This window comes from Bubalus bubalis, chromosome 12, assembly GCF_019923935.1.
Source record: "Bubalus bubalis isolate 160015118507 breed Murrah chromosome 12, NDDB_SH_1, whole genome shotgun sequence".
Classification (NCBI taxonomy): domain Eukaryota; kingdom Metazoa; phylum Chordata; class Mammalia; order Artiodactyla; family Bovidae; genus Bubalus; species Bubalus bubalis.
In genome coordinates this window covers 96,836,442-96,863,735 of record NC_059168.1, presented here as the reverse complement: position 1 = coordinate 96,863,735, position 27,294 = coordinate 96,836,442, and the positions used below count along the sequence as shown (strand labels likewise).

The 27,294-nt window shown below is 50.0% G+C and overlaps 1 protein-coding gene and 1 long non-coding RNA gene across 4 annotated transcripts in view; one reads left to right on the top strand and one right to left on the bottom strand.

The window, feature by feature from the left end:
• The window catches only part of LMX1B (LIM homeobox transcription factor 1 beta), an 87,288-nt gene extending 86,162 nt beyond the window's left edge, over positions 1-1,126 (bottom strand). The window contains exon 1 of one of the 2 annotated variants that reach the window (XM_006074522.3): positions 847-1,126. In XM_006074522.3, the coding sequence (XP_006074584.1) occupies positions 847-985 (139 nt within the window). In that variant the 5' untranslated portion in view covers positions 986-1,126. The remainder of the gene's footprint in view (positions 1-846) is intronic. The other variant, XM_006074523.3, reaches the window with a different exon arrangement.
• LOC102414092 lies at positions 9-27,014 on the top strand. Of its 2 annotated transcripts, none has more exons than XR_003102425.2 (4): positions 9-335; positions 2,010-2,140; positions 26,678-26,737; positions 26,955-27,014. It is a non-coding gene; the product is annotated as an uncharacterized LOC102414092 (long non-coding RNA). The 2 variants fall into 2 exon arrangements; XR_006543625.1 differs by having other exon boundaries at positions 26,472-26,737; positions 26,955-27,013.
• Positions 27,015-27,294: the final 280 nt, after the last annotated feature.

Below are 27,294 nucleotides of genomic sequence, written 5' to 3'. Positions count from 1 at the left end.
TGCAGCGCACAGGGCGAGAGCCGGGCCGTCAGCGCCGACCAGCCCGGCCCAGCGTCCCGATCGCGCTGTGCCCGCGGCCCCCGGCCCCAAAGGCGAGGGCAGCCCGGGAGCGCCGCCCGCATGCTTGCGCCTCCCCGGCCGCCGCGCCAGGGGCCGGGCAGACTCAGTGAGTTCATCCCGGTCGGCGGACTCCGGCGCCGAGAGGCCGCGCGGGCCTGGAGCCTCGGCTCGGCGCTGCGCGCTCCCCTTCTCCGGAGATCCAGCGCTCGGTGGTAATACAAGAGAGGAGGAACGAGCACGGCGCGGGGCAGCCGGCCGGGACCGAGACAGGCGAGGTGAGGGCTTAGGCGCACGCCCCATGGTGGCGTTCGCTGTCTTCTCTCCCACATCTCCCCCCAAATCTGTAATCTAGGTGACCCAGGGAACATTTCTCTCTTAGACACGGCCCTTCCCCAAGTGACCCGGCACCACTCCCAAGCTTGCCAAGGTGACTTCTTGTCTTCTCCATCACCCCTGCCACCGCCTCCTACCTCTCGCCTCCCGAGTGGCAGCTCTAGAACTGCGGCCCAGTGAGGATGGGAGGTGGCGGCTAGAGCTGTGCCTGTCCTCGCTCCTCCTAGGGGGTGTCCCTGCGTACCTCTGTCCCCTCAGGATGCCTGTCTAGGTGTGCCTCTCGTCCCTCTGGTGATCACTCCAGGAGTCTTCTCTCTGTGTCCCCGACACCCCCACGTTCTGCAACACCATTGCCTTTATCCGTTGGCCTGGACCCCCCGTGTCCACCTCCAGGGGCCGAGGCCCCTGTCCCCTGCCAGTAGACCACTCGGGGCGTCCCGACCCCGCACTCACCCAGCAGCACCCCCAGAGTGGCGGGCCCGGGGCGCAGGGCGTGCTCCTCCATCTTGATGCCGTCCAACATCTTCGAGCAGTCCGTCTGCCCGCGGGGGAAGCACCTCTCCAGCGACTCGGGACCTGTTGCTATATCCATGGGACGCAGGGCGCGCTGCGGGCCCCGCCGGCCAGGGTGTTTGCCCGCCCGCCTGCCGGCCCGCTCGCCTCCCGCCGCCGCCGGGGAGACGGGGAGCCGGGGAGGCCCGGCCCCCGCGGGGTTGGAGCTGCGGCTGGGGCCGCCGGCTGCCCCCGGCGAGTGCGGAGCGGCCACTCGCTGGCCCCGGGCCCCGGCGTCGTGCGGGCGGGCCGGGGCGGCTGCAGCCCGCGCCGCGCTCTCTCCCGGGGCACTCGTGGGCACGCGCGCCGGCTCCTCTGTCAGTCACCTGCCTGTCAGCCCCGCAGCCGGGATGCAGCGGCGGCGAGCGGCGGCGGCGGACGGAGCCGCGCGGGGAGGAGGAGACGGCGGCGGCGGTGCTGGTGGTGGTGGTGGCGGCGGCGGCCGCGGCGGCGGCGGCGGCGGGCGGGGGAGGGGGTGGGGGTGCAGGGGCGGCCCCGCAGGCTGAGGGGGGGGGCGCGCGGGCGGCGCAGCGGGGTCCCGGGCGGGGCGCAGCGGGCCGCGGGCTTCCAGGCGCGCTCCCCGCGCTACCCCAGTGCCATGGTGCGCCCGAGGAGCCGCTCAGTTTAGAGCTGTGGGGACGGCGGCGGAGGGATACCCCGGCCGGGAGCCGCCTCACCGCTCCTCAAACTTCCTGACATTTGAACTCATTGGTGCGCCTCGTATCCCTGCGCCGGGATGAGCCGGCGACTCCACGTCAAATAGTGCCGTCGCTGCCCCCCCCCCCACCTCTCCAACCCTCCCGCCCCCCGGCGGGAGGGCTCCCCGCGGCCCCCCGGCTTGAGCTCCCTGCGCTGCGCTGGGCCCCCGAGTGCGGACCCGGGCGCCCCCGGCCAGGCCGAGCGCCCCGCGGGTCCCTCGCAGAAGTTTGGGTCGCCTTCGAAACAAATCCTTCTGCCCCACCCCCTTGAAAAATTGATTTGGGAGTTGGGGAATGAAAGCTTTTCTTTCTTACTTTTTTTTTCTTCCCTCTTCTTGCCTTCTTTATTATTAATATTTTGTAAAGCTTCAGTGCTAAGAGGAGTGGCCCTGAGAGAGGACAGACTCTTCACGGACCGCGGGGAGAGCAGCGGCTCCACCAGGAGACGGCGCCGACCCGCAGTGGCCGCCCGAGGGAGACCCCGACCGTCGGCCGAGGTAGGTCGCACCGGGCTGAGTTGGCGTCCCCCCGAACCCGCCCCCCGACCCCAGCCACCCCGGTGCCAGCGCCTTCCCGGATCTGGTGTGCTCCGTGGAGAGGGCTGGCTGCGGGGATCGAAGCTCGGGGACCGGAGGGCAGGAGGGAAGGGCTGCTGGCCCAGGACTTGCCAAAGCCCTGGCCCGGGGTGGGGGGAGTGGGATTTGGCTCCAGATTTGGGGGTGGGGGTCCGGGAAAGCTTCAGACGTGGCAGAGAGTGGGTGGACGGGTGAGCGAAGATCTGAGAAATGCCCCCGGAATGAAGAATGGGAACACTGGGGCGGGCCAGAAAGGTGAGGCCGGGCTGCAGGCGACATAGAGTTTAGAGGATGGTTAGGAGTGAGAAAGCGATCGTGCCTAGGGGTGGGGACAATTCCTGGCCTCGCAGGATTGACAATGAGGGGCAGGGGTAGAAGGTGGTGGCCCCAGGGTCGCGGAGGACGTGCGTTGGAGAGCGCGAAGGAAACCGGATTGATCGCTGGAATATAAGCTACCTTGGGTGGCTGAGGGACCCTGCTGGGGGTCAGTAGGCCATACCCGGCAGGGACAGGGCCCTGGCCAGTCTGGGCAGAGTGGGCCTCGGCATCGGGAAAGGAGAGGCCGGCGAGAATGAGCGGCCGACTCGGGCGCCCGCCCGGCCTGGCTCCCACGGGTCTGGCACCCGCACTCCGCACGCAGGCCGCTGCGTCCGGCTGCGGCGCACCGCGCCCGGGCCGGCTGTGTCTTCGGCTCCCGGGGTCCCCACGGAGGCACGGCTCGCCCGGGAGCAGGGGGGCCGACGCGGCCCGGGGGCAGGCGCAGGTTGACCCTGCGCGCCGCTGGGGGCAGCCCGGGCCCCTCCCGGAGCGGAGCAGCGGCGCGGAGCCGGGCGGGGGCGGAGGGCAAGGGAGGCGGGTCCCCTGACCCCGCTGGAGGCGAGAGGGCGGATCGGATTTGAAGCCTGCGGGAGGCTTGGTAAGAAGTGGCCCCCTGTGCCGCGGGGCCCCGCGGAGGAGCCCGGCTTTGTGGAGGATTAGAAAGCTCCCTCCCTATCCCAATACCTGCGTGTATGTCGGTGGGTATCTGCGTGTGTGTGTGTGTCTGTGCGTTTCGATGCTCCCGTCTCTGAGGTTCTGCCATGCTTGTGCACCCGTGTCTCTGTGCACATACGATTTCTCTGTGTCCCTACAAATGTCTGGGTTCCGAGTATGTGATTCTGAATCCGTGTCTGATATCCCCGCATCCGTGTGTGTTTGGATGTGAGTCTGCTGGGCCTTCTCTGTCTCCGTATAGTTAGCGTTTTTGTAGGTCTTTGTGTGTGCCCCTGCGCCTGTCACGCTATGCGGGTCCCAAGGTCTTTGTGTGACTCTCACCCTCCGCATTGTGTGTGGGATCCTTTTCTGTTGGTGTCTTGGTGTCACCTTTGTGTGTCTGTGTGTACCTCCGAGTTTCCGAACGATTCATTGTGCTCGCGAGTCTCCGAGTTGTGTATGTCTTTGTGTCTCCGTGTTTTTCTTGATTTCTTGGCGTCTTTGTGTGTCTGTATCCAGGACAGCGGATAAGTGGGTGTGGAGTTTCTCCCACAAGCCCTTGGTGCCCTGTCCTTGGGCAACCTGGAACCCCAGGCCTTGAGCTCCCGAAGCCGGGCCCGGGCCTGGGCCTGGGCCTGGACCGTCCCCGCAGGGTGACTGGGACGGGGGGCGAGGCAGCGGCGGGTGAAGCCGGGTGGACTAGGCTCGGGCGCGCAGAGCCCGGGGCGCAGAGCCGGGCTCAGGGCTGGCGGACCGATCGGGCACATTCTGCCCTCTGCTGGCAGCGCTGCATTCTTGCACCCTCTGTCGGGCGACTGCTTGTAGGAGAGAGGGTCCTTGTTCCAGGCCCAGACCCTCTCCTCCTTCAGAGCGCACTTAGGAATTCTCTTCCATCACTTAGGAATCCTCTTCCATCACTTAGGAATCCTCTTCCATCACAGGTCCTGCAGGCCCACCCCAGACTCCAAATTCCGGGAACAGCAGGTCATCCCCTTCTTCCTGTTTCCCACTCCCGCCTTCCCTGTGCCGAGCCTCTTCTCCACACCTCTCTTCTCCCCTTTGTCGGAATGGAGACCTCTGAGCTTCTGGGACTCTATGGCTGATGTACAGAGTTGGGTCTGGACTGTGCCCAGGGTCGCATTCCCGGGGCGGGTCAAAGGCCGCATCTCCAAGCAGAAGGGTGAGCCGGTGACCCACCTTCAGGTACATGGCTCACCTGGCCCCCGGGTCGCACAGAATCTTGGCCCATCACCCTGTGCTCCTGCTGGCTTCACAGCCCACACCACCAGGGCCAAGGCGGGTGCCCAGAGCTGTCGGCAGCAGCTGAGATTCGGGCTTGGACCCAGGCCGCAGTCTGCTGTCTCTGATCTGGGAGTGGGGTTGCTTAGGCCACAAACCTGGTTTCCCATCTCCTTCTCCTCCTCCTCTCGGTTTGCTGCGCATTAATTCCCCACCCCACCCCACCCTCTGGATCAACCCGTGGATCCTGTCCTTGCCTTTTGTCTCTGCTCCCCCTCTCCCCTAGCTGAGTCGGTGGCGTCCCGGCTCCTTCGCGCTGTGCGCCGAGGCCCCAGGTCTCTTTCAAGCCCAGTCGTGGCTCCTGCGTCTCCCGACGGGCTTCCGCTGCTGAAAACTTGGCGGACTGCACTGTAGAAACGGGGCCTCGGCCTGAAGTTGGATACTGCCGGTAGCTGGCGAGTGCTGTCTTGCTCGAATGGGCCGACAGAAGCCGCCAATTCCTCCCCAAGGCGACCCCGGGCCCTCTGGCGATCCGGGATCCTCCTGGGCTTGGACTAAGGTGTCAGAAACAGCTTCGGGTTTTCTCCACCTAAGGGAAGACCCAGTCGACTGTGCAGAATCGCTTGGGAAGAAGCAAGAACTGAGATGGAAGCTGTAGGGCGGGAGTCTTAGCTCCCCAATTCTACGGACACCTCATTTCCCCTGAGCCTTTCTCTCTACCTCCTTGCTCCTTTCCTTAGGGCTTAGTGCTCCCGCCGCCTGCCTGCGCGCTACCAGCGGCCCACAAGCAGGGCCCTAGGACCCCCACCCTCCGGGCAGTGGAGCCCAGTCTGTTCTCCCCCAGCTGTGCTTCTGACCAGAGCCAGCCGTGAGTCCCCTCCCAGTTTACAGCCCCAGCTGGAAGCCAGAATCCTGGGCAGGGGTGGAGGACAGGGCGCGGCCCAGCCTGGTGCCGTGCAGCTTGGAGGCGCGGGCGCCGAGCTGTGCGGATCTGAGATTCCACCCTGCCAGCCAGGGGTAGAGTCAGGGCTGCCAGAGCACGCAGACCCCGTCCTGCCTTGCTTGCTGGCCACTGGCCCCTGAGATACTCAGATGTGTGCATGTGGGGGGAGCCAGCCTGGACCAGAGCTGAGGCCCCCAGCCAAGACCTAGGCTGGGGGCTGCTCCTCCCAGGACCTAGCCTGGGCTCTGAAGACCTGGGTGCTCAGGAAGTGAAGCAGGCAGGCACTGAAGGGGTTGAATGTACCGGCCTCTGGGGCCAGATGTGATCACCCTTGACTCCTTGGATCACCGGCTGTACTTGACCCTCAGGACACAGGGGTCAAAGGCTCAGGTCTCTTCTCAGCTAGCAGAGAGATGCATGTGTGTGATAAGTAATCTGGTCACCTTCCCACAGCCCAGGGAAGAGGCTCTGTGGTCGTCCCATGTCTGCGGAGAGCTCAGAGACCCTGAGTCCCGTGGAGGTGCCCAGAGGAATGACTGGGGGAGGAGGGCGGTGCGGTTTCCAAGTGTGTGGGGGGTCCCTCTGACTCAGGACTGGGAGCAGGCCTCACTCTCCCATCTGGGGTTTTCTAGACTGAGGTGGCAGGGGACAAGACTTTAGTCAGAACTTGCTGGTGAGGCACAGTGTGTGTGGCTCCGAGGCTGTGTGCGGGTGTGTGTCCATGTGCAATGTGGGGACCATCCAGCCCCAGCACCATCCTCAACCAGCTGGTGGGGGTCTCTGGCCACAGACTCATGACTTTTCAGCACAAGGTCTGGGTCACTAGTCATGAGATTTCTCCTTGGTGGGTCAGGAGATCCTGACTCAGGATTGCAGATCGAAAGGCTGTTTTGAGCCCTCAGGGCTGGAGAGGGACAGTGCCCCAGTCAGGTGGCTCAGGGCTGAGATCTCTCACTGGCCAAGCAGTGGGTTAGAACCGGGGTGAAGAGCAGGTCTCAGGAAGTCCCCCCAGATCTGGTTCAGGACCTCCAGAAGGCCCTCCCCTCGCTCTGTACTGCAACTTCCTCATCTGTAAAGTGGGCGTAATAGCCTGAATTCCTGCAGGGCCGTTGGGAGAATGGACTACAAGCGCTCACCACAGTGCCTGGCACATAGTGCGTCTCCACTCAGATGTCTGGAGGAAAGAGAGTCCCCAGGACTTAGGGGAGACTGCAGCTGCCCCCTTCCTGCCCAAACGCATGCTGAGCTCAACAATCTATCTTCCTTTAGGGGAGGTGAAACTCAGGTCCAGGCAGCTGTGGGCTGGGTCCAGGAGACCCCCTGCCCCCCACCCAGGCAGTGCCCAGACAGCCCAGCACAGTCTCAGCCTTCACTTCTTGCTTTGGCTGTGGAGCCCAGGCTGAGGGGTTTTTCAGACAGCAACAGAATTAGGGGCTTCAGCCCAATGCGTCGAAGCTGTCCGTGTGGGACTCCCAAGGTGCCATTTATATTTATTTCCTAAAAGGCACTTTCCTCAAGAATCTTTGCATTTCTTGCCAAATGGACAGGCTGGGGTATTTCAGCGGCTCCTATAGAACCGGGGCTTCCCTGACGGAGGACCTGAGCCAGAACAAAGAAAAGGCCCAGGACCATATTTCGAGCCATAAAACCCCCATTAGGACACTTAAGAATAACTCGCAGAAAGACATTTTATATGAATTGGACACAAATTCACAAAAGCAAGAAAGTTCATTGGTCTCCACCCCGAGGGTCCGTGACTGGGGAAGGGGGGCTGGGTGTGATGCAGGGGCCAGCGCCCAGCCTATTTGATCTTTATCTTAAATCCACTTCAAAAGCGGGGAATCGGCAGAGCTGGAGGTTTGCCTCTTCCTGTAATTATTTGGTGTCTAGTAAAGTTTTTATGAGTGTCTGTGCAAATAAATGCATTTGATGTGCATTTGTTTTGGCTAGTGCCGCTTTATATAGGAGGCGTGTGCGTCTTCTGTTGGCCCTCAGAAAAGAACGAGAGTGAAAATAAAAATAAAACCAAGATATCCGGCCCAGGCAGAGGGGCAGAGCCAAGGCCGTCCCCCTGCAGACCACCACCCTCTGCTGAGGGCTCATAGGAACCGGGGATGCCACCAAATAAGTTTTGCGGCCTTTGGGTTTGCTGCATGGAGTTGCCCTGGGCTAGGAGGCGGGTTGGGTGAAGCACAGATTCTAGGAAGGCTTTTTTTGGAAACAGAATCTGCCTGCCTTTTGATTACTGTCCTCTGGATATTCTTGGTGAAGAAAAATGAATAAAAAATAAGGGTAAGTTTTTCACGTATCATGTTATCATCCAAGTGGCAGGGTAGACCTACTTCTCTGGAATTTGAGCTCAGCGGAATCCGGTGGAGAGGCAGGTTGAATGGGCATGTGGCTCCCCAGCCTTCTCAGCACAAGGTGAGCAGGGTGAAGCAGAATGGGCATTCCTCCTGTGTGGCCCGGGGAAGCAGGGGAGCTCCCTAAAGGCCAGGAGCCAGGTCAGGGGGTCAGGGGCTAGAAGCATCTGTGTCCCTGTCTCAGGTGTCCACCTGGTGCCTGAGAGGCCTGCAGGTGCGCTCAGGTTTGGTTCATGCTGGCTGTCTCTCCTCCCAGCCCTGTCGTCTTGATTTATTTGTTCTCAAATTATTTTAGCATTTTTATTGACGTATGATATGGCTCAGGGGTGAAGAATCTGCCAGCCAAGCAGGAGATTTGGGTTTGATCCGTGGGTCAGGAAGATCCACTGGAGAAGGAAGTGACAAACCTACTCCAGTACTCTTGCCTGGGAAATCCCATGGATAGAGGAGCCTGGTGGGCTACAGTCCATGGGGTCTCAAAAGAGTCAGACACGACTTAGTGACTAAACAGCAACAACAAAAACATACAGAGAAGTGCACAATGCATAAAATTATGAAGGGGACACACTTATGCCCCCAAGACCCTAATCAAGAGAGGAAATGTTCTGGCTATGCAGAATGTCTCCGCAGCCCTACTCCCAGGCACTGCCCACCCCCTTCATGAAGGAAACTGCTATCTGGTTTCTATCATCATACATGAGTTTTGTCTGGTTTTGAATTTTATATGTGCAGAATCATAGAGTATGTACATCTTAACCATACTTTAATCATGGGGTTTTGCATGAAAATAGGGATTTTTCTCCTGATAATCCAGAGGTCTGCTTATCTTGGATCCTTATTCCAGTGGGGTGTTGATAATCTGCAGCTGAATTGTGCCCTCCCCCAGCCCCTAATTAACCCCTACACACCCATCCCCTTCAGTTTGTCAGGGAGTGTATGAATTGGTGACTCCTGCTATAAAACCTGTGGCTTCTCCCCTGCTCTTCAGCCCCTTCCCCCAAAGGAATTACTGTATGTACACTGGGGAAGTGGATCCAGAGTCTTATCCTAGTCCCTCCATCCATATCCAATATCCTCTGAGGTAGAAATCATGAGACCTTTTAACAGGTGAGGAAATCAGCACCTCAGAGAGATGAGGTCACTTGCCCGGGGTCACACAGCATTCTAAGTGTCAGATCTTGGATTCGAACCTGGATTGGCCAGACCCCAAACCTCAGGCTCTTGTCGCCTCCCCACATGGCTCCCCTGGGCATCCCGGCCCAGGCGTGAACAATCCCCCTCTGCCTCCTTCCAGCAGGGAGGAAGCTGGACTTTTTCCAAAGGAAACGCTGGGAAACACAAAACCCAAAACAGAAAACAGGGCAGGGATGGTTCCCAGGCCCCAGCAGCCTAACCTCGAGGGATGCAAGTCTAGTCTGGGAAGGGCTGGTCTGGACGGGTGCAGCCTCCCAGATGCAGCCAGGGAGGGCGGCATTGTGCCAGTCACTGAGTATCCAGCACATGCCAGGCACTTTCTGTATGTTGTTCCCTAAGATTCACAAGGTGCCTATGAGGTACGTGATGTTATTTAGCCCCACTTTACAGATGAGAAAACTGAGGTTCAAAGAGGTCACATTTCTTGCCTTGAACTACGAATGTGTGAGTGGTATGCCTTTGTGCCACACTGGCTCAACCCTCTTATCTGGTCCCCTCCACTCTCCTGTTACGATGGAGGTGCACCCAGGTACGTCCTCTTGGGTGCACAAAGGTTTCTGGAGTTTGCCTGACTTAGTCTGAGGCTTAGTTTCAGGAGCCATGTGATACTTCATTGGACCTCAGTTTCTTCATCTAGGAAATGGGGATAGTATTACTACTTTTCATTACTATTTGGAGGTTCAACAAGACCTATGGGCTTTTGAGTCTGGAAGAATTGGAGGTGGCCTGTTAGAAGGGGGGGCAAGAATGTCACTGGATATGCAAAGGTCCTGAGGTGGGAAAGAACTCGATCCATTGGATGCCCGAATGGCTGGGTCAGAGGAAGGCCGTGGCTGCAGGTGTGGACAGGAGTCTGACCGCAGGACATCCTAGGTCACGACGAGGAGTGTGGACTTGAATCCGAGGGCAGCAGGGAGCCATGGGAGGGCTTGAACAACATCATGCCACAGTCAAGTTTGTTTTTTAGGAAGATCTTTCTGGCTGTGATGAAGGGTGAGACCATAAGCGAGAGGCCAAGTGACGAGGCCTTTGGGTTTCAATATCCCTTTTGTATGGAATGAGGTTGGGCGGTCCGCAGAGCAGACCTTATCCTCTAATTTCCCATAGAGGTTGTGTTTCCAGATTCAGGGTTTCATGTTACACAGAGTTATTCTTTCTGGAATGTGTCCCCCGAGCAACCCCGCTGGACCCTCTGTGGAAGGAGGGGCTCTTCTGAATGCAAAATGCACTTTTATGCAAAAAAGTAGAGCATTGCAGTGCTGGGCCTTGGCGGTGTCTGTCCCTGAAACCATCCAGCAACCAACAGATGAAACAGTGTTTTAGGAGTTGGGACAGGCTGCAAACACCAATAATAACAGTAATAGTAATGATGATAGCAACTAACCTGTATTGATGACCATTCCAGGCTTTTGTGAAGTCTCTAACATCTGTGATCTTATGCGTGCCTGTGTGCATGCTAAGTTGCTTCAGTCATGTCTGACTCTTTGCAACCCTATGGACTGTAGCTCACCAGGCTCCTCTGTCCATGGGACTCTCCAGGCAAGAATACTGAAATGGGTTGCCATGCCCTTCTTCAGGGGATCTTCCCGACCCAGGGATCAAACCCACGTCTCCTATGTCTCCTGCATTGCCAGGCAGGTTCTTTACCACTAGTGCCACCTAGGAAGGCCCTGTGATCTCATGACATCCTAAAATAAGCCTGTGAGGTAGCTGGCACGGATACCCATTATACAGATGAGGAAAGCGAGGCCCAGAGTAGGGAAATGCCTTGCTCATGGTTACTGAGTGGTAGAACCAGGGCAGTAGCCACTGCCCTTACACTGCCACTTGTGGGTGCTGGGCCGCCCCAGAAGGGTGGCAAGCTGGTGTGTTGTTGAACTCTGTGGCATCCAGACAGCCCTGCAACTGTTTCCAGTGCACAGAAAAGCCAGAGAATTGCAACCTGGCACCCTGGCCTCCACCTTCACTTCAGCCCACATAATCTGCCCGGCAGTTATTCTCCCTGGAAGAGCTTGGCAATTCAGGCTTTCCAAACCTAGGAAAATCCTCCACGACTAGAATCCTCCCAATGGGCTCTAAGGCTTCTTGGCCTGTGTCCACCCCCTGGCCTCAGCCCTACCTCCTTCCCCTCCACTCTGCATTACTCTCCAAAACTTTTGGCCTTATTTCAGCTTCTCAGACAGCCCTACTCTGTCCTGCCTGCAGGCTCTGAACAGGCTGTTCCCTTTGCCTGGCAGGCTTTCTCCATTCCGTTTTCCTAGCTTACTCCTATTCATCCTTTTGGACTCAGTGTAAATGTCACCACCTCCCAGAAGTCTTCCTTCACTTCTTGGACTAGCTCAGGTCTTCCTCTTACGTGTTTTCAGCAATGTGTATTTCTTCATCACGGGGCGATGGGTTATCTGTCTTCCCCACTCTTCAACAGTCCCACGGTCTCAGGAAGGAGAGACGGGGAGGACTTCCTCGGTGGATGGGGGTGGAAGGGGATCTGTACGATGGGGAGGGGACAAGGGCTCTTGAAATATAACACGGGCCATATTGTGCTTGCTCAGTGGTTGAAGATACATGTCTCCCACATAGACCAGCTGAGGACTCAAGGCAAGAAATCACTTCTCATGGCATGAGATGAGGCTGATTGCACTGAATAATTGCCCCAGTTTGTCCCTTTTCACCGCCCTTCCCTCTGCCGGGGAGCCCTAAGGATGTGGGAGAAGAAAACCTGGACTCACAGGCCAGGCTGGAAAACATGCGAATGGAGACCTGGGCTTGCTAGGTTCTAGGGGAGGGTGGGATGGTCTGGGGAGACTGCAGCAGCAGAGCTGGGGGTGGGGAGGAGCTTAAAGGCCTGAGGATGGGGGTGGAAGATGGTGAGGTAAGGAGAGGCTGTTCTCTGTTTCTAGAATTCTTTTTTTTCTTTTTTAAATTAAAAAGTACTTTTAAGATTGAGGTATAGATGATATGGGGCTTTCCTCATAGCTCAGTTGGTAAAGAGTCCACCTGTGATGCAGGAGACCCCGATTCGATTCCTAGGTTGAGAAGATCCACTGGAGAAGGGATAGTCTACCCGCTCCAGTATTCTTGGGCTTGCCTTGTGGCTCAGCTGGTAAAGAACCCACCTGCAATGTGGGAGACCTGGGTTCTATTCCCGGGTAGGGAAGATGCCCTGGAGAAGGGAAAGGCTACCCACTCCAGTATTCTGGCCTGGAGAATTCCATGGACTAAGTCCATGGGGTCGCAAAGAGTTGGACACGACTGAGCTACTTGAACTTCACTATAGTTGATTCCCTGGTAGCTCAGACAGTAAAGCCTCTGCCCGCAATGCGGGAGACCCAGGTTCGATCCCTGGGTCGGGAAGATCCCCTGGAGAAGGAAATGGCAACCCACTCCAGTACTCTTGCCTAGAAAATTCCATGGATGGAGGAGCCTGGTGGGCTACAGTCCATGGGGTCGCAAAGAGTTGGACACGACTGAGCGACTCCACTTCACTTCACTTCATAGTTGATATGGGCTTCCTAGGTGGCACTAGGGGTAAAGAACCTGCCTGCCACCACAGGAACCATAAGAGACAGGTTTGATCCCTGGATGGGGAAGATTACCTGAAGGAGGGCTTGGCCACCCACTCCAGTATTCTTGCCTGGAGAATCCCATGGACAGAGGAGCCTGACGGGCTACAGTCCATGGTGTCCCAAAGACTCGGACATGACCGAAGCAACTTAGCACACATAGTTGATATACCTGGGGACTCTTTTATTTTTATTTTTCCAAGTGGGGTTTGTTTAATGAGATCTTTTGGTTACATAGGTTAGATATTGGCTTTGTTTTTGTTCTCTGGCCAAATAGTATGCAGGATCTTCATTCCACAACCTGAGATCGAATCCATCACCCCTGCAGTGGAAGCACGGAGTCCTAACCACTGAACTGTCGGGGAGTGTCCCTACCTAAGGCTTCTCGATGGCGACCACAGAGGCAACTCCTAGGGGTGCGGTGGTGTCTCACACAGTGCAAGGGGACGAGAAGAGGTAGCCAGGAGCCTGGTCCCTTCATAAGCACCCCGTGCATGGTGATGACCATCGGATTTCACCCGTGGGGCCTCAGGCCTTTGTCTGCCACTGCTGAGCAGAAGCCAGATTCCCATGGAAGGAGCTCATTGTGGGGGCAATTGGAGGGTGACAGCCCAGAGGGGACCCCCCAAAAGGAAAACTGTATTTTCAGGGTGTTAGGGCACAACAGCAATTTAAAAAATCTGTTTCCAACCATTTCTTTCAGAAACTCATTTCTTTTTAATAAAGGAACATTAAGAAGCATAACACAAACACGAGCATTTTAGACAATAAATGTTTTCTGTGTTTAGGAAGCTCCCCACGGGGGAGACAGAGGCTTTGTGGGAGTTTTGGGGCCCTGAGCTCCAGGTTCTAGTCTATATGGGAGCCCAGAACAGTCCAGGCTGCCCAAGGAGAGCCAGGTTGAGGGAACAGCAGTGACGGGAGATGGTTCCACTGTGTCCTGAACACGCGAAGAGGAACGGTGAGCACACTTGTTGTGGTCCAGTTGCTCAGTCATGTCCGACTCTTTGCAGCCCCATGGACTGCAGCACACCAGGCTTTCCTGTCCTTCACTATCTCCCTGAGTTTGCTTGGATTTATGTTCATTGAGTCGGTGATGCTATGTAACCATCTCATCCTCTGTCATCCCCTTCTCCTCCTGCCTTCAATCTTTCCCAGCATCAGGGTCTTTTCTAATGAGTCAGCCCTTTGCCTCAGATGGCCAAAGTATTGGAACTTCAGCTTTAGCATCAGTCCTTCCGATGAATATTCAGGGTTGATTTCCTTTAGGAGTGACTGCTTGGATTTCCTCGCAGTCCAAGGGACTCTCAAGGATCTTCTCCAGTACCACATTTGAAAGCATCAGTTCTTCGGTGCTCAACTTCCTTTAAGGTCCAACTCTCACATCCATACATGAGTACTGGAGAAGTCATAGGCTTGACTATATGGACTTTTGTTGACAAAGTAATGTCTCTGCTTTTTAAAATGCTCTCTATGTTTGTCATAGATTTTCTTCCAAGGAGCAAGCATCTTTTAATTTCATGGCTGCAGTCACTGTCTGCAGTGATTTTGGAGCCCAAGAAAATAAAATTCATCACTGCTTCCACTTCTTCCACATTTGCCTAATGAGAGGATTACCCTCCAATGTTTTTGGCCAATTTAAGTATAGGAGCTCAAGACAATGAAACTTTCAAATGGCTACTTAAAATATTAATATTATGAGTTGGGTATTATCTGTAAAATTATAATCAAAAATTTTATTATAATTTTGGATGTTTATAGCAGTAACCTAGTAAATGGGTTAAGAAGCGATAGTACATATAAATATTGCTTTTTTTTACAGTTGGTGACATAGTGTAATTTCAGACTCTTCACTTGACTTTCTTCCTTTTTTAAATTGTTTTTAATTGTGTGACAACTTACCATTTCACTATCTTTGTGTGCAGTGGCCTTAAGTGTATTCACATTGCCTGTGGAGCCATCAGCCTTTTCCAGAGCTCTTCATTGCAGAACTGAAACTCTGTCCACATCAAACAATAATCTCTTCTTCTTTCCTTCTCTGACTCCCTTGGCAACCACCATTCAACATTCTGTCTTTTATGAATTTGACTCTTCTAGGTATCTCATTCAGAGAAGGCAGTGGCACCCCACTCCAGTACTCTTGCCTGGAAAATCCCATGGACGGAGCCTGGTGGGCTGCAGTCCATGGGGTCGCTAAGAGTCGGACATGACTGAGCGACTTCACTTTCACTTTTTCACTTTCATGCATTGGAGAAGGAAATGGCAACCCACTCCAGTGTTCTTGCCTGGAGAATCCCAGGGACGGGGGAGCCTGGTGGGCTGCCGTCTATGGGGTCGCGCAGAGTCGGACACGACTGAAGTGACTTAGCAGCAGTAGGTATCTCATTAGGTGGAATCATACATATTTGTCCATTTACGAATGGCTTATTCCACTTAACATAATGCCCTTGAGGCTCATCTGTGTTATAGCATGTGTCAGAAATCCCTTCCTAAGACTGAATGATATTCCATTGTGCATATATATGCCACATTTTGTTTATCCATTTCTCATTTGTCTTGAGTTGCTTCCACCTCTTTGCTAAGGTGAATAATGTGGCTATGAACATGAGTATACAAATATCTCTTCAAATTCCCACTTTCAATTCTTTTGAGTATAGACCCAGAATTGGAATTGCTGTATCATATGGTGATTCTATTATTATTATTTTTAGGAACCGCCATGCTGGTTTCCACAGTGGCTGCACCATTTGACATTCCCACCAGCAGTGCACCAGGGTTCCAATTTCTCCATGTCGTCCATTTTTGATAGTAGTATCCTAATGGATGTGAGGTGGTATCCTGGTACTTTTGATTTACGTGTCCCTAATAAATAGTGCGACTGAACAGTGATAACAACGAATAGCCATGCTAAGCGTTTTTTCATGAGCTCATTGGTCATTTGTATATCTGCTTTGGAGAAATGTCTATCAGGTCTTTTCCTCATGTTTGGTGGGGATCTTGGTTGTTGTGGAGTTGTTGTTCAGTTGCTCAGTTGTGTCTGAGTTTTTGTGACCCCATGGACTGCAGCACACCAGGCTCTTCTGTCCTCCACTATATCCTTGAGCTTGCTGTCTGTTGAGTCAGTGATGCCGTCCAACCATCTCATCCTCTGTCTCCTCCTTCTCCTCCTAATATATTCTGGATATTAACCCCTTATCAAATATATGATTTGCAAATATTTCTCACATCCAGTGGGTTGCATTTTACTCTGTTGATTCAAGTCCTTCGATACACAGAAATTTTCAATTTTGAGGTTCAGTTTACCTATTTTTGCTTTTGTTGCCTGTGCCACACCTGCATTTTTGAGTCTGTGACCTTTGTCATTACAAAGCCACCTTTCAAAATGTCCAGCATCACTTTCCAGAGCACCTCTCTTTACTTCTCTAAGTTGCTTGACAGACAAATTCATGCTTGGTGTAGTAATTATGCCAGCCACAAATACTGATTGGCCACATATTATGGCACTAGGTTATACTTACTCTCCTTGTAGGTACAAATTCATAATCTGCAGAGCTGCTATATTGCATCGTAAAGTGAATTGTAAAAGGCTTGTTTGCAACAGTATCCAACCCCTATGTATGCCAGGCCACACTCCCGGGAGAAATTCTAAAGCTACACGAAATGACTTTATCTCCTTTAACCCATTTGTCAGCTTACTGCAATTAACACCCAAAATGAGCACCCAGTGAGGTCATTTCAGGCCAATGTGTCTTCCCCAAACAACACGCTGTTGGTCAAATGAAATACTTGAGAGAATGACCCAAAATACACCATGCTTTGGAAAGAGGCAAATATAAGGAATTGGACGGGGGGAAAGCCTTACTTTATATTCTACCTATAGAATAATTATTATAAAATACTGACAATGATAGTAGCAGCAGAAATAACCACCATTTGTTACTCCAGCCTGGCACTGAGTTCATTGCTTCACACACATTCTCACATGGAATCCACACACCAGCCTTACGAGGAAGGGGCTCATATTGTTCCCTATCTACAGATGGAGAAATTGAGGCTCAGGCAGGTGAAGACACATGCTGGGAGAGCTGGGATTTGAACCTGTGTCTTTCAGAACCTGAGCTCTTAATCACTACACGATTCTGCTTTTATCCATCCTGTGCCAGGCTGTGAGTGCCCAGCACTGTAGGTGACCCAGAGGGGAGCCCGTTCAGGTACTGGTGGGAGTTAAAGTCCTCCTATCTCACTCATGCAGAGTTGGCTGCAGGGCTGGGACCCACCCTTGGCTTGGTTCCTTCTGCCTGCTGGTTGGTGGTCTGCCCCCAGGGTGCAGGCTGATACAGGAAGGGGGCATCACAGGAGGTTCTTCCTCACTTCTGCTCAGGCAGGTTAGAACCAACTCACCATCAGACACTTGGAAGATAAAAGAGAAGAAAGTTACCATTCAGGTCAGTTTCACACAAAGAGGTGACAACATAAAAACATCAGAGGCACAGGAGACTCTGGGTTACCTCTTATTTTGTTAGAAGGAGCTAATATTTTTATTTTTGGTAAGCTTGTTTTTTTATTATGGAAAATTTCAAGCATACATAAAAGTCAAGAGAATAATATACCTATCACCCAGCTTCAACAATTATAACTCATGCCCAGTCTTGTTTTATCCATATTCTACCCCAGTTCCTCTATCCCAGTGGGCTATTTTGAAGCAATTCCAAGACCCTTTAACATCTCAACCATAGCAATTTGGCTATATCCTTCTAAAAGATAAGAAAATTTTTCTTTGACAGAGGAATGGATAAGGAAGATGTTGTTCTTACATACAACAGAATATTACTCAGCCATTAAAAAGAATGAAATAATACCATTTACAGCAACGTGGATGGACCTAGAACACTGTCATGCTGAGTGAAATAAGTCAGACAGAGAAAGAGAAATATCCTATGATATCCCTTATATGCAGAATCTAAAAAAAAAATGATACAAATGAACTTATTTACAAAACAGAAACAGACTCACCGACTCAGAGAATGAACTCATTGTTATGGGGGGGAGGGTGGTGGGAAGAGATAGGGAGTTTGGGATGGACGTGTATACACTGCTATATTTAAAAGGATAACCATCAGGGACCTACCAGATAGTACATGGACCTACTGTATAGCACAGGAAACTCTGCTCCATATTATGTGGCAGCCTGGATGGGAGGGGGGTTTGGAGGAGAATGGTTACATGTATATGTATGGCTGAGTCCCTTCGCTGTTCACCTGAAACTCATAACGTCACAACATTGTTTTTTATTTATTTTAATTGGAGGCTAATTACTTTACAATATGGTGGTGGTTTTTGCCATACAGTGACACGAATCAGCCATGGGTGTACAAATTGGCTATGTGTGCATGCATGCGGGCATGCTCAGTCATGCCTGACTCTTTGTGACCCTATGGACTGTAGCCCACCAGGCTCCTCTCTCCATGAGATTCTCCTGGCAAGAATACTGGAGTGGGTGTCCATGCCCTCCTCCAGGGGATCTTCCCGACCCAAGGATTGAAACTGGGTCTCCTGCATCTCCTGCATTCAGGCGGGTTCTTTACCACTGAGCCACCAGGGAAGCCCACTAAGCAGCTATCCTCCTCCTTCTAAGTCGCTTCAGTCGTGTCTGACTCTCTGCGACCCCATAGATGGCAGCCCACCAGGCTCCCCCATCCCTGGGATTCTCCAGGCAAGAACACCCAAGACAAAATAAGAAGTTAAAAAAAAATGGATAACCAACAAGGACCTACTGTATAGCACAGGAAACTCTGCTGCATATTATGTGGCAGCCTGGATGGGAGAGGAGTATGGGGGAGAATGGATACGTGTATGTTTGTGTGTACAACACATGTGTATGTGTGCACTCTGCTGTGCGTCTGAAGCTATCACAACATTGTTAGTCAGCTATACTCCATAAAACAAAATGTCTAAAAATAAAAAAATCTTTTTAAAAAAAGAGATTATAGCCATAATACCACTATCACAGCTAGAGAAATTATCATCATCATCACACATATCTAGCCATTGTTTACATTTCCTGGACTGTCTCATAAATGTTTTTTTGCACCTTGTGAAAAAGACCATATCTGTCTCTTAAGTCCCTTTTAATCTGTAGTCTCCTCCGCATCCCCCTTCCCTCCCTCTCTGCCCTTGTCATTTATTTGTTGAAGGAACCTGGTTGTTTGTCCTGTAGACTTTCCTTCAATCTGGATTGTATTCCTGTGGGGTCCTTTAACGTGTTCCTCTGTCCTCTGTATTTCCTGTAATTAGATCTAAGGCTTGGTCAGATTCAGGTTCGATTTTTGGCCACAATACTTCACAGGAGCTATTGCATCCTTTCATCAGGTGGCCCATAATATCTTGTGATCTCTGTTTCTGTGAAGTTAGCAGTTCATGGAGGTTCACTGCCCAAGTTCATTCTTTAATTAAGGATTGCCAAAGGATGATATTCTAATTATGTCTTCCTTCTTCATTTATTAGCTAGAAGGCTTGTAAAAGAGAAACTTTCTTCTTCAACTCTTTAGTTACCCCGAGGTACAATACAATATCCTTCATACATATAATGCAGATAGTACAAAATACTTGACTCTTTAACAGTGTTCAAATAATAAGTTGGCTTCCTGACATCCTTGAAGTTATTTTTTAATGGAGTTTTTTGTTTTAGAATCATTACAAACATAGAAATTGAATGTTACTTGGTGTGTTTTAATCCCCTGCAATGATTATTCTTAAGATACTCAAACGATTCCCCCTCGGCCAGAGTGAAGCTCTTCAGGTTTGCTCCTGCAGCCTTTTGACCTTAGTAGGCTCTGATACTTTCTTGCTTTCTGGAACAGCAAGATACCCTAGTTTCCCGGATTTGCCTTGGACATTTTCTGCCCAGACCAGAAATCAACCATTTCTCCAAGGAACCCTGGTTTCTTTGAGTGGGGAGTGGCATTTAGAGACTACAGTCAAGGTTTAAGTAATGCTTAGCACCACTGGGCTAGTCATTGTTTCTGGGCATTTTCAGTAGACAGAGCTAGGAAATACATTTGTTTTTTACAGGTAGAATACATTGTGAGTCATAACTGCCAAAACTTGGAAACAACAAAGGTGTCCTTTAGAAGGTGAATGGATAAACAAACTGTAGTACATCCACACAATGGAATGCTATTCAGTGCTAAAAAAAAAAAAATAATAAGGTATCAAGCCATGGAAAGACATAAAGGAGCCTTAAATGCATATTGCTAGGTGAAAGAAGTCAATCTGAAAAGGCTACACACCGTATGATTCCAACTATCTGATATTTTGGAAAAGGCAAAACCGTGGAGACAACTAGATCTGTGGTTGCCAGGAGCTGGTGGAAAGAGGGATAAATAGGCAGAACACAGGGCATTTTTAGGGCATTGAAACTATTCTGAATGATTCTACAATGATGGATATGTGTCATTATACATTTGTCAAAATCCTTAAAATGTGCAGCGCCTAGGGACTTCCCTGGTGGTCCAATGGTTAAGAACCTACCTGCCAGTGCAGGAGACATGGGTTTGATCTCTGGTCCAGGAAGATCCCACATGCCTTGGGGCAACTAAACCCATATGCTGCAATTACTGAGCCCACGCACGGCAGCAAGAGAAGCCGCTGCAGTGAGAAGCCCATGGACCACAACTGGAGAAAAGCCTGCATGGCAACAAAGACTCAACATAGCCATAAATAAATAAATAAAATATTTCTGATTAAAAAACAATAAATGATTCTTTAAAAAAAAGTGCAGCACCTAGAGTGAGCCCTAATATCAACTATGGACCTTGGATCATAATTATGCATCAATATTGGCTCATCAACTGTAGCAAGTGTACCCCACTCATGTTAATAATGGGGTTCATTGGGAGGAGGGAGAGATGCAGCGGTATATGGGAACTCTTGTACTTTCTGCTCAATTTTTCTGTAACCCTAAAATTGCTAAAAAAAAAAATCAGTTCAGTTCAGTCACTCAGTCGTGTCCAACTCTTTGCGACCCCATGAATCACAGCACACCAGGCCTCCCTGTCCATGACCAACTCCCGGAGTTCACTCAAACTCACGTCCATTGAGTCAGTGATGCCATCCAGCCATCTCATCCTCTGTCGTCCCCTTCTCCTCCTGCCCCCAATCCCTCCCAGCATCAGAGTCTTTTCCAATGAGTCAACTCTTCGCATGAGGTGGCCAAAGTACTGGAGTTTCAGCTTTAGCATCATTCCTTCCAAAGAACACCCAGGGCTGATCTCCTTTAGAATGGACTGGTTGGATCTCCTTGTAGTCCAAGGGACTCTCAAGAGTCTTCTCCAACACCACAGTTCAAAAGCATCAATTCTTCAGTGCTCAGCCTTCTTCACAGTCCAACTCTCACATCCATACATGACCACTGGAAAAAGCATAGCCTTGACTAGACGGACCTTTGTTGGCAAAGTGATGTCTCTGCTTTTCAATATGCTCTCTAGGTTGGTCATAACTTTCCTTCCAAGGAGTAAGCATCTTTTAATTTCATGGCTGCAGTCACCATCTGCAGTGATTTTGGAGCCCAGAAAAATAAACTCTGACACTGTTTCCACTGTTTCCCCATCTATTTCCCATGAAGGACCAGATGCCATGATCTTCGTTTTCTGAATGTTGAGTTTTAAGCCGACTTTTTCACTCTCCTCTTTCACTTTCGTCAAGAGGCTTTTTAGTTCCTCTTCACTTTCTGCCATAAGGGTGGTGTCATCTGCATATCTGAGGTTATTGATATTTCTCCCAGCGATCTTGATTCCAGCTTGTGCTTCTTCCAGACCAGCGTTTCTCATAATGTACTCTGCATGTAAGTTAAATAAGATCCATTAATTTATTTTCAAAATATGAATTCAGATTGACACTTCTCATTCAAAGTCAGGGCTGCAGTGTTTTTACTTAGCCTCATTCATTTTACATCTGCATATCCTTTTCCCCATGCTGCCTGTCCTTTCTCCCCAGTTCCCAGAGAAAGATGCACTCGTTTGCTGAATCCTATTCCACATAATGGACTTTCCTGGTGGCTCTAGTGGTAAAGAGTCTGCCTGCCAATGCAGGAGAAACAAGAGAGTGTAGGTTCGATCCCTGGGTCAGGAAGATCCCCTGGAGTAGGAAACGACAGCCCACTCCAGTATTCTTGCCTGGAAAGTTCCATGGACAGAGGACCCTGGTGGGCTACAGTCCATGGGGTCTCAAACAGTCAGACACAAGTGAGCACACATGAGCATTCCAGATGACGCTCTCAGATGAGAATACAGTACCACCCACAGTGCAATTACTGTGTTTTTGTCTTTTGCAGTTTATTTTTGCTTTGCCTTCAGGGAATATCTTATTAGGGATGGACAGTCCAAAGTACTGTGTTTTAGTTATTTGGAACAATTCCTCTCCATGGCTTTATCACCAACTTGCCATAAGTTAGCTTTTTGTTTCTTTGCTTTGCTTTTGTTATTTGGAATTCCTTTTCTAAACATTTAACACATGATTATGTAAAATATTTGCCTGGTTTCCAAGTCAGGTCCACAAATCATGCGATGTTACACGTAGTCTACCTTCCATCTCTGCTTCTCTATGCTGTTCCTCTCCTGTTCGGTAACTTTTGCTGCTTCAAGTTTTTAGTTTATCCTCTCATTTAAAAATACAATGCCTCCTCTTTTCTTAGATAAATAAGAGTATAGTCTACACACTCTTCTCCAAATTTTAAACCCAATTTCTTCCCAAGTTCCAGATACTTGCTGACCCCGGACTTCGTGTTGTTGTTGGTGGTGTTCAGTTGCCAAGTTGTGTCTGACTCTTCAATATCCCATGAGCTGCGGCATGCTAGTTCCCTGTTCCTCCCTGTCTCCTGGAGTTTGCCCAAGTTCAGGTCCCTTGAATCAGTGATGCCATATGACCATCTCATCCTTTGTTGCCCTCTTCTCCTCCTGCCCTCAGTCTTTCGCAGCATCAGGGTCTTCTCCAATGAGTCGGCTGTTTGCAGAATTTGTACACTGTCAGAATCCATCCAACTAGAAATACATTATTTCTGTTCTTTGTTGAGGGCCCACTGTTATTTCCAGTTTTGTATAAAAAGATGCCTGCATGTTAGTGGAGCCCTCAAACAATCCCAGGAGGTAGTTGTTATCCCCCTATTTTGCAGAAATGGAAACTGGAACTTAATGAACTAGGATTTGAACTCTTGTCTCCCTGACTTCCCCCATTTGTTTGTGAGAATTTCCAAAGCTCCTAACTCTGTTTCAGACTCCATCCCAGGTGCTGAGACACAGAGATGAACTAGGCAGGCTCCTGTCCTCATGAGGCTCACACCTAGGGCATCATTCGTGTCTGAGCATTTGTCTGTCATTCCACCCACTGCACAGGGAGCGCCTCAAGGGACTCTGTCTGCACCACTCGAAGCGAGAACCCCACACAGCAGAAGCCAGTGATGTTTGTTGAATGAATAAATAAATAAAGGAGGTTGAAAGAACAAAGCTTGAGGTTGTTATGGAAGTCTTATGTCACTTATACTCAGAAAACTTTGTTAAAAATTTAATAACTTTTAAATTATGGGTATAATATACTTTATTACTATTAGAAAATTATAGAAAATATAGACAGCATAAATGAGAATATAAAAATAATCCATAATACTAGCCCCTGGAGTTAGTCTTTCTGTTTATTCCTTTGGTCTTTTTTATGTATGGATATCTTTGTTTAAGAAACAACATTTGGATCTTTTCTATATATGTAAATAGCTCTGTGGTTTGCATTAAAAAAATCACTAACAGTGTATCATGAACATTTTCTTAATTGAACATCTTTTCAGACTTAAGGGTCTACTTAGAGGTTGGATTTATTTTCACCAGTGACGATTTCCTTTACCACATAAAATAATTATAAACTCAAGACTAAGGTGGATATCATAATGGGAAGACTATTAAGCAGGTTTCTAAGCAGGGTACCGGGCCTCAGCCTTGACTGCACAACCTTTCTCCCACAAAGGCCCAGGGAAATGCCTCAAGAAATCAGCTGGAGACATCAGCCTTACTTGGCTCCTATATGGCTCAGCGTTATGTTATCAGCACATTCACTCTCTACAGTTCTGATCTCTGCAGGTACCACTAAAATTCTTTCCTGGCTGGTGAGGAGCTATGATGCTGGCATCAGAGTGTGTGATTAGGGGCTGGCTCCGGAGTCAGACTCTCAGCTGGGTCCTCCTGAGATGGCTGTGTGATCTCAGTAAGGAGCTTCACCTCTCTGTGCTTCAGTTCCCTCATCTGTAACCCAGGGCAGCACCTGCTCCTGCGTCCACTAGGGGTCACGAGGACACAAGAGCACAATGCCTGGCCCAGGATAAGCCATCAATAAATATCAGATATTATTATTATAACTTGTGTTTGGAGGGTCTTCTCTTTTTTCCCAACCTGCACTGGCCATTCTCTGGTGTCAGGGTTGTTCTGACAGCTCGTCTTGATGGAAGGATGTGAAGCAACTGGATGATCGCCATCTTGGAAGGAAGCATTGGGGCACATGTGTCTCAGCTGTGCCCTGACCCCACCCTGACCTTAAGCAGCCAGGCACCCTAAACCCACTGATGTGGGAATTATGACTTTCTTTTGTTTCTAAATTCACCAAAATACTACGCGAGTAATCCTGGAAGGCAATATCGCATAGTAACTAAGTTTCCTGTCTTTGGAACTAGATAATGAGTCCCTGCCTCCTTACTTACTATCTGTGTCATTTTGAGATTTTTTTTTTTTTTTTTTTTGCCATGTGGGTGGCTTGTGGGATTGGGGTATCTTAGTTTCTAGACCTGTGCCTCCTACAGTGGAAGTGTAGGGTCCTAACCAGACCACCAGAGAATTCCCCTATCTGTACCATTTTGAACAAACTAGTTCCCATCTCTGAGCTGCAGTTTCTTCTTTAGTAAGTTGGAGATGATGGTTGCAGTGAAAAGCTTTTCCCCCTCCCATCCACCTGCTACTCTGTTTGTGCTTTTGCTTTGAGAAAACCAATTCTGTTCTACCCTGAACTATGATTTCACTCTCTCGGGCATGTGACCTGGGCTTAAGCCACTCAGTGCACCCATCACCTGGCCACAGAGATGGGTTGGTGGGTGGTCATGTGGACCCATGCCATTCCAATGGAGTATTCCTTAGGGCTTTAGTCAACCACTTCTTTTCCATAAAGCCTTGCAGTTGTGAGGGTGTGACTGGTCCCTGCTACAAAGCCATCTTGCTCCCAAATGGGAGTGTGCTTCAGGGGAGCAGAGCCAAGAGACACCAGTTGTGGGAAACATTTGAGTCCCTGCTTGAAGTCAATCATGATTTTTCCATTGACACTTGACACTTCCAAGTGAATTGATCCTCTTTCTTGGCTTAAACCAGTTTGAGTCCTGTGTCTCCTGCATGGGCAGGTGGACTCTTTGCCCACTGAGCCACCTGGGAAGCCCTTTTGAGTTGGGTATTTTGTCACTTTCAATTGAAAGAACCCTTCCTAGTAAAGATTAGTACCTGTCTCTCAGAATTGTTGTAAGGATTAAGTAAGGAAACATATAGAAAGCCCTCAGTGCAGTGTGGAACAAAGTACATGCTCAATAAATGGTAGTTGTTTATACTGTTGTCATTATAATTTTGTAGAAAAGCAAGAAAATTCAGAAAAAGCAAAAAATACCAGAGGAAAAAAGTGTACATTATTCCATTATTCCTAATTTTATCTCTTAGGAATAATCAGCTAAATATTTTTCTTCCGGACATTTCATATATATGTGTGTATATGCATACACATATATAAAGTACATGGGGTTGCAAAGAGTCAGATACGACTGAGTGACTGAACTGAGACTGCTGCTGCTGCTTCTGCTAAGTCGCTTCAGTCGTGTCCGACTCTGTGCGACCCCATAGACGGCAGCCCACCAGGCTCCCCCGTCCCTGGGATTCTCCAGGCAAGAACACTGGAGTGGGTTGCCATTTCCTTCTCAATGCATGAAAGTGAAAAGTGAAAGTGAAGTCGCTCAGTCGTGTCTGACTCTTAGTGACATATATGAAGTCTTCCCAGGTGGCACTAGTGGTAAAGAATCCGCCTGCCAATGCAGGAGACGGAAGAGACACGGGTTTGATCCCTGGGTCGGGAAGATCCCCTGGAGAAGTGACTACCCACTCCAGTTTTCCTGCCTGGAGAATCCCATGGACAGAGTAGCCTGGCAGGCTATGGTCCATAGCATCACAAAGAGTTGGACACAATTGAAGCGACTTAGCATGCACATATATAAAGCAAAATGAGATTTTTCTCTAATACTGTATTGTAACCTATTGCACTCAGAAATCAAATGCATCACAAAGTTATATCTGAGCAGCACAGCTGCATAGCATTCTATATTGTTGTTGAATATTCAGATTATCTCCAAATCATTTTTGTAGAAATTGATGCTGTGATAGCATTTTCCATCATCTGTCAACTAATTAACCTGTATTTTTGTGCATTTCATAATTTTCTTATAATCAGTTTCTAAGACTAAGATCGCACAATCAAAAATTTTGCAGATTTGAAAACCTACCTTGTAATTTTTATTGGAATGTTTAGTTTTTGATTAAAACATGTCTTAGTGTTCGGGGGCTGCTATAACAGAGTCTGGGTGGCTTATAAACAACAGAAATTTATTTCTTACAGTTCTGTAGGCTGAGAAGTCCAAGATCAGTGGATTTGGTGTCTGGGGATGGGATTCTGTTCCTGATTTATAGCCACCTGTGTCCTCACGTGGGGGCAGGGGCGAAGGAGCTCTCTGGGGTCTCTCTTTTGTGGACACTAATCCCATTTGGAAGGGTGGAACCCTCATGATCTAATCACCTCCCCACAAAGTCCCAACTCCAAATACCATCATGTTGGGGATTGGGCTTTAACATAGAATCTGGGTGGGGATACAAACACTGAGCCCACAGTAATGTTATCAAACACATGACTTTCTTTTCCAGATGGCAAGGATCCCAGTTCTGTGGGCTCCCAGTCTTCTCTGCATCAGACGCTTTTACAGCTCTGACATCATGAGTTCTCATGATACCCCTAGAGGGCAGAGACCATGATCTCGGAAACTGATTTCATCAGCCTAGGATGACATTAACCAGGATCTTGCTAGTTCTCAGCATCAGTCTCTTCACTCAGGAGACCTTGTACCTTGCAGGGCCCTATCCTTCGAGGTGTTTCAGGGAGACCCCGAGGGGTGTGGAATGTGCACCCACAGGTAAGTCCTGGTTGTCATTTTATTTTGAAAAGAAAACATAGCATTGATTTACTTGCAGATGACATGATCATCTATGTAGAAGAATCCAGTGTCATCTACAAAAAATGCTGCTAAAACTAATAAGTGAGTTTAGTAAGGTTGCAAGATACTACATCAAAATACAAAAATCAGGACTTCCCTGGTGGGCCAGTGGTTAAGAATCCACTTGCCATTGCAGGGCACATGGGTTCGATCCCTGGTCCCAGAAGATCCCACATGCGGAGGGGCAACTAAGACCATGAGCTACGACTACTGAGCCCACGCTCTGCAACAACTGAAGGCCATGTACTGCAACTAGAGAAAGCCCACTCGGAGCAACGAAGACCCAGTGCAGTCAAAAATAAATAAATAAATATATATTTTCTAAAACCCAAATCACTTGTCTTTCTATAAACTAGGAATGAGCGATCACAATTATGTTTTCTTCAACAGCATTATTGAGATACAATTCATGCAAGTCCTGGTTGTCATTTGACATCTCCTCCCCCTCCCTCACCTATGTCATAGCCCTGCTGAGC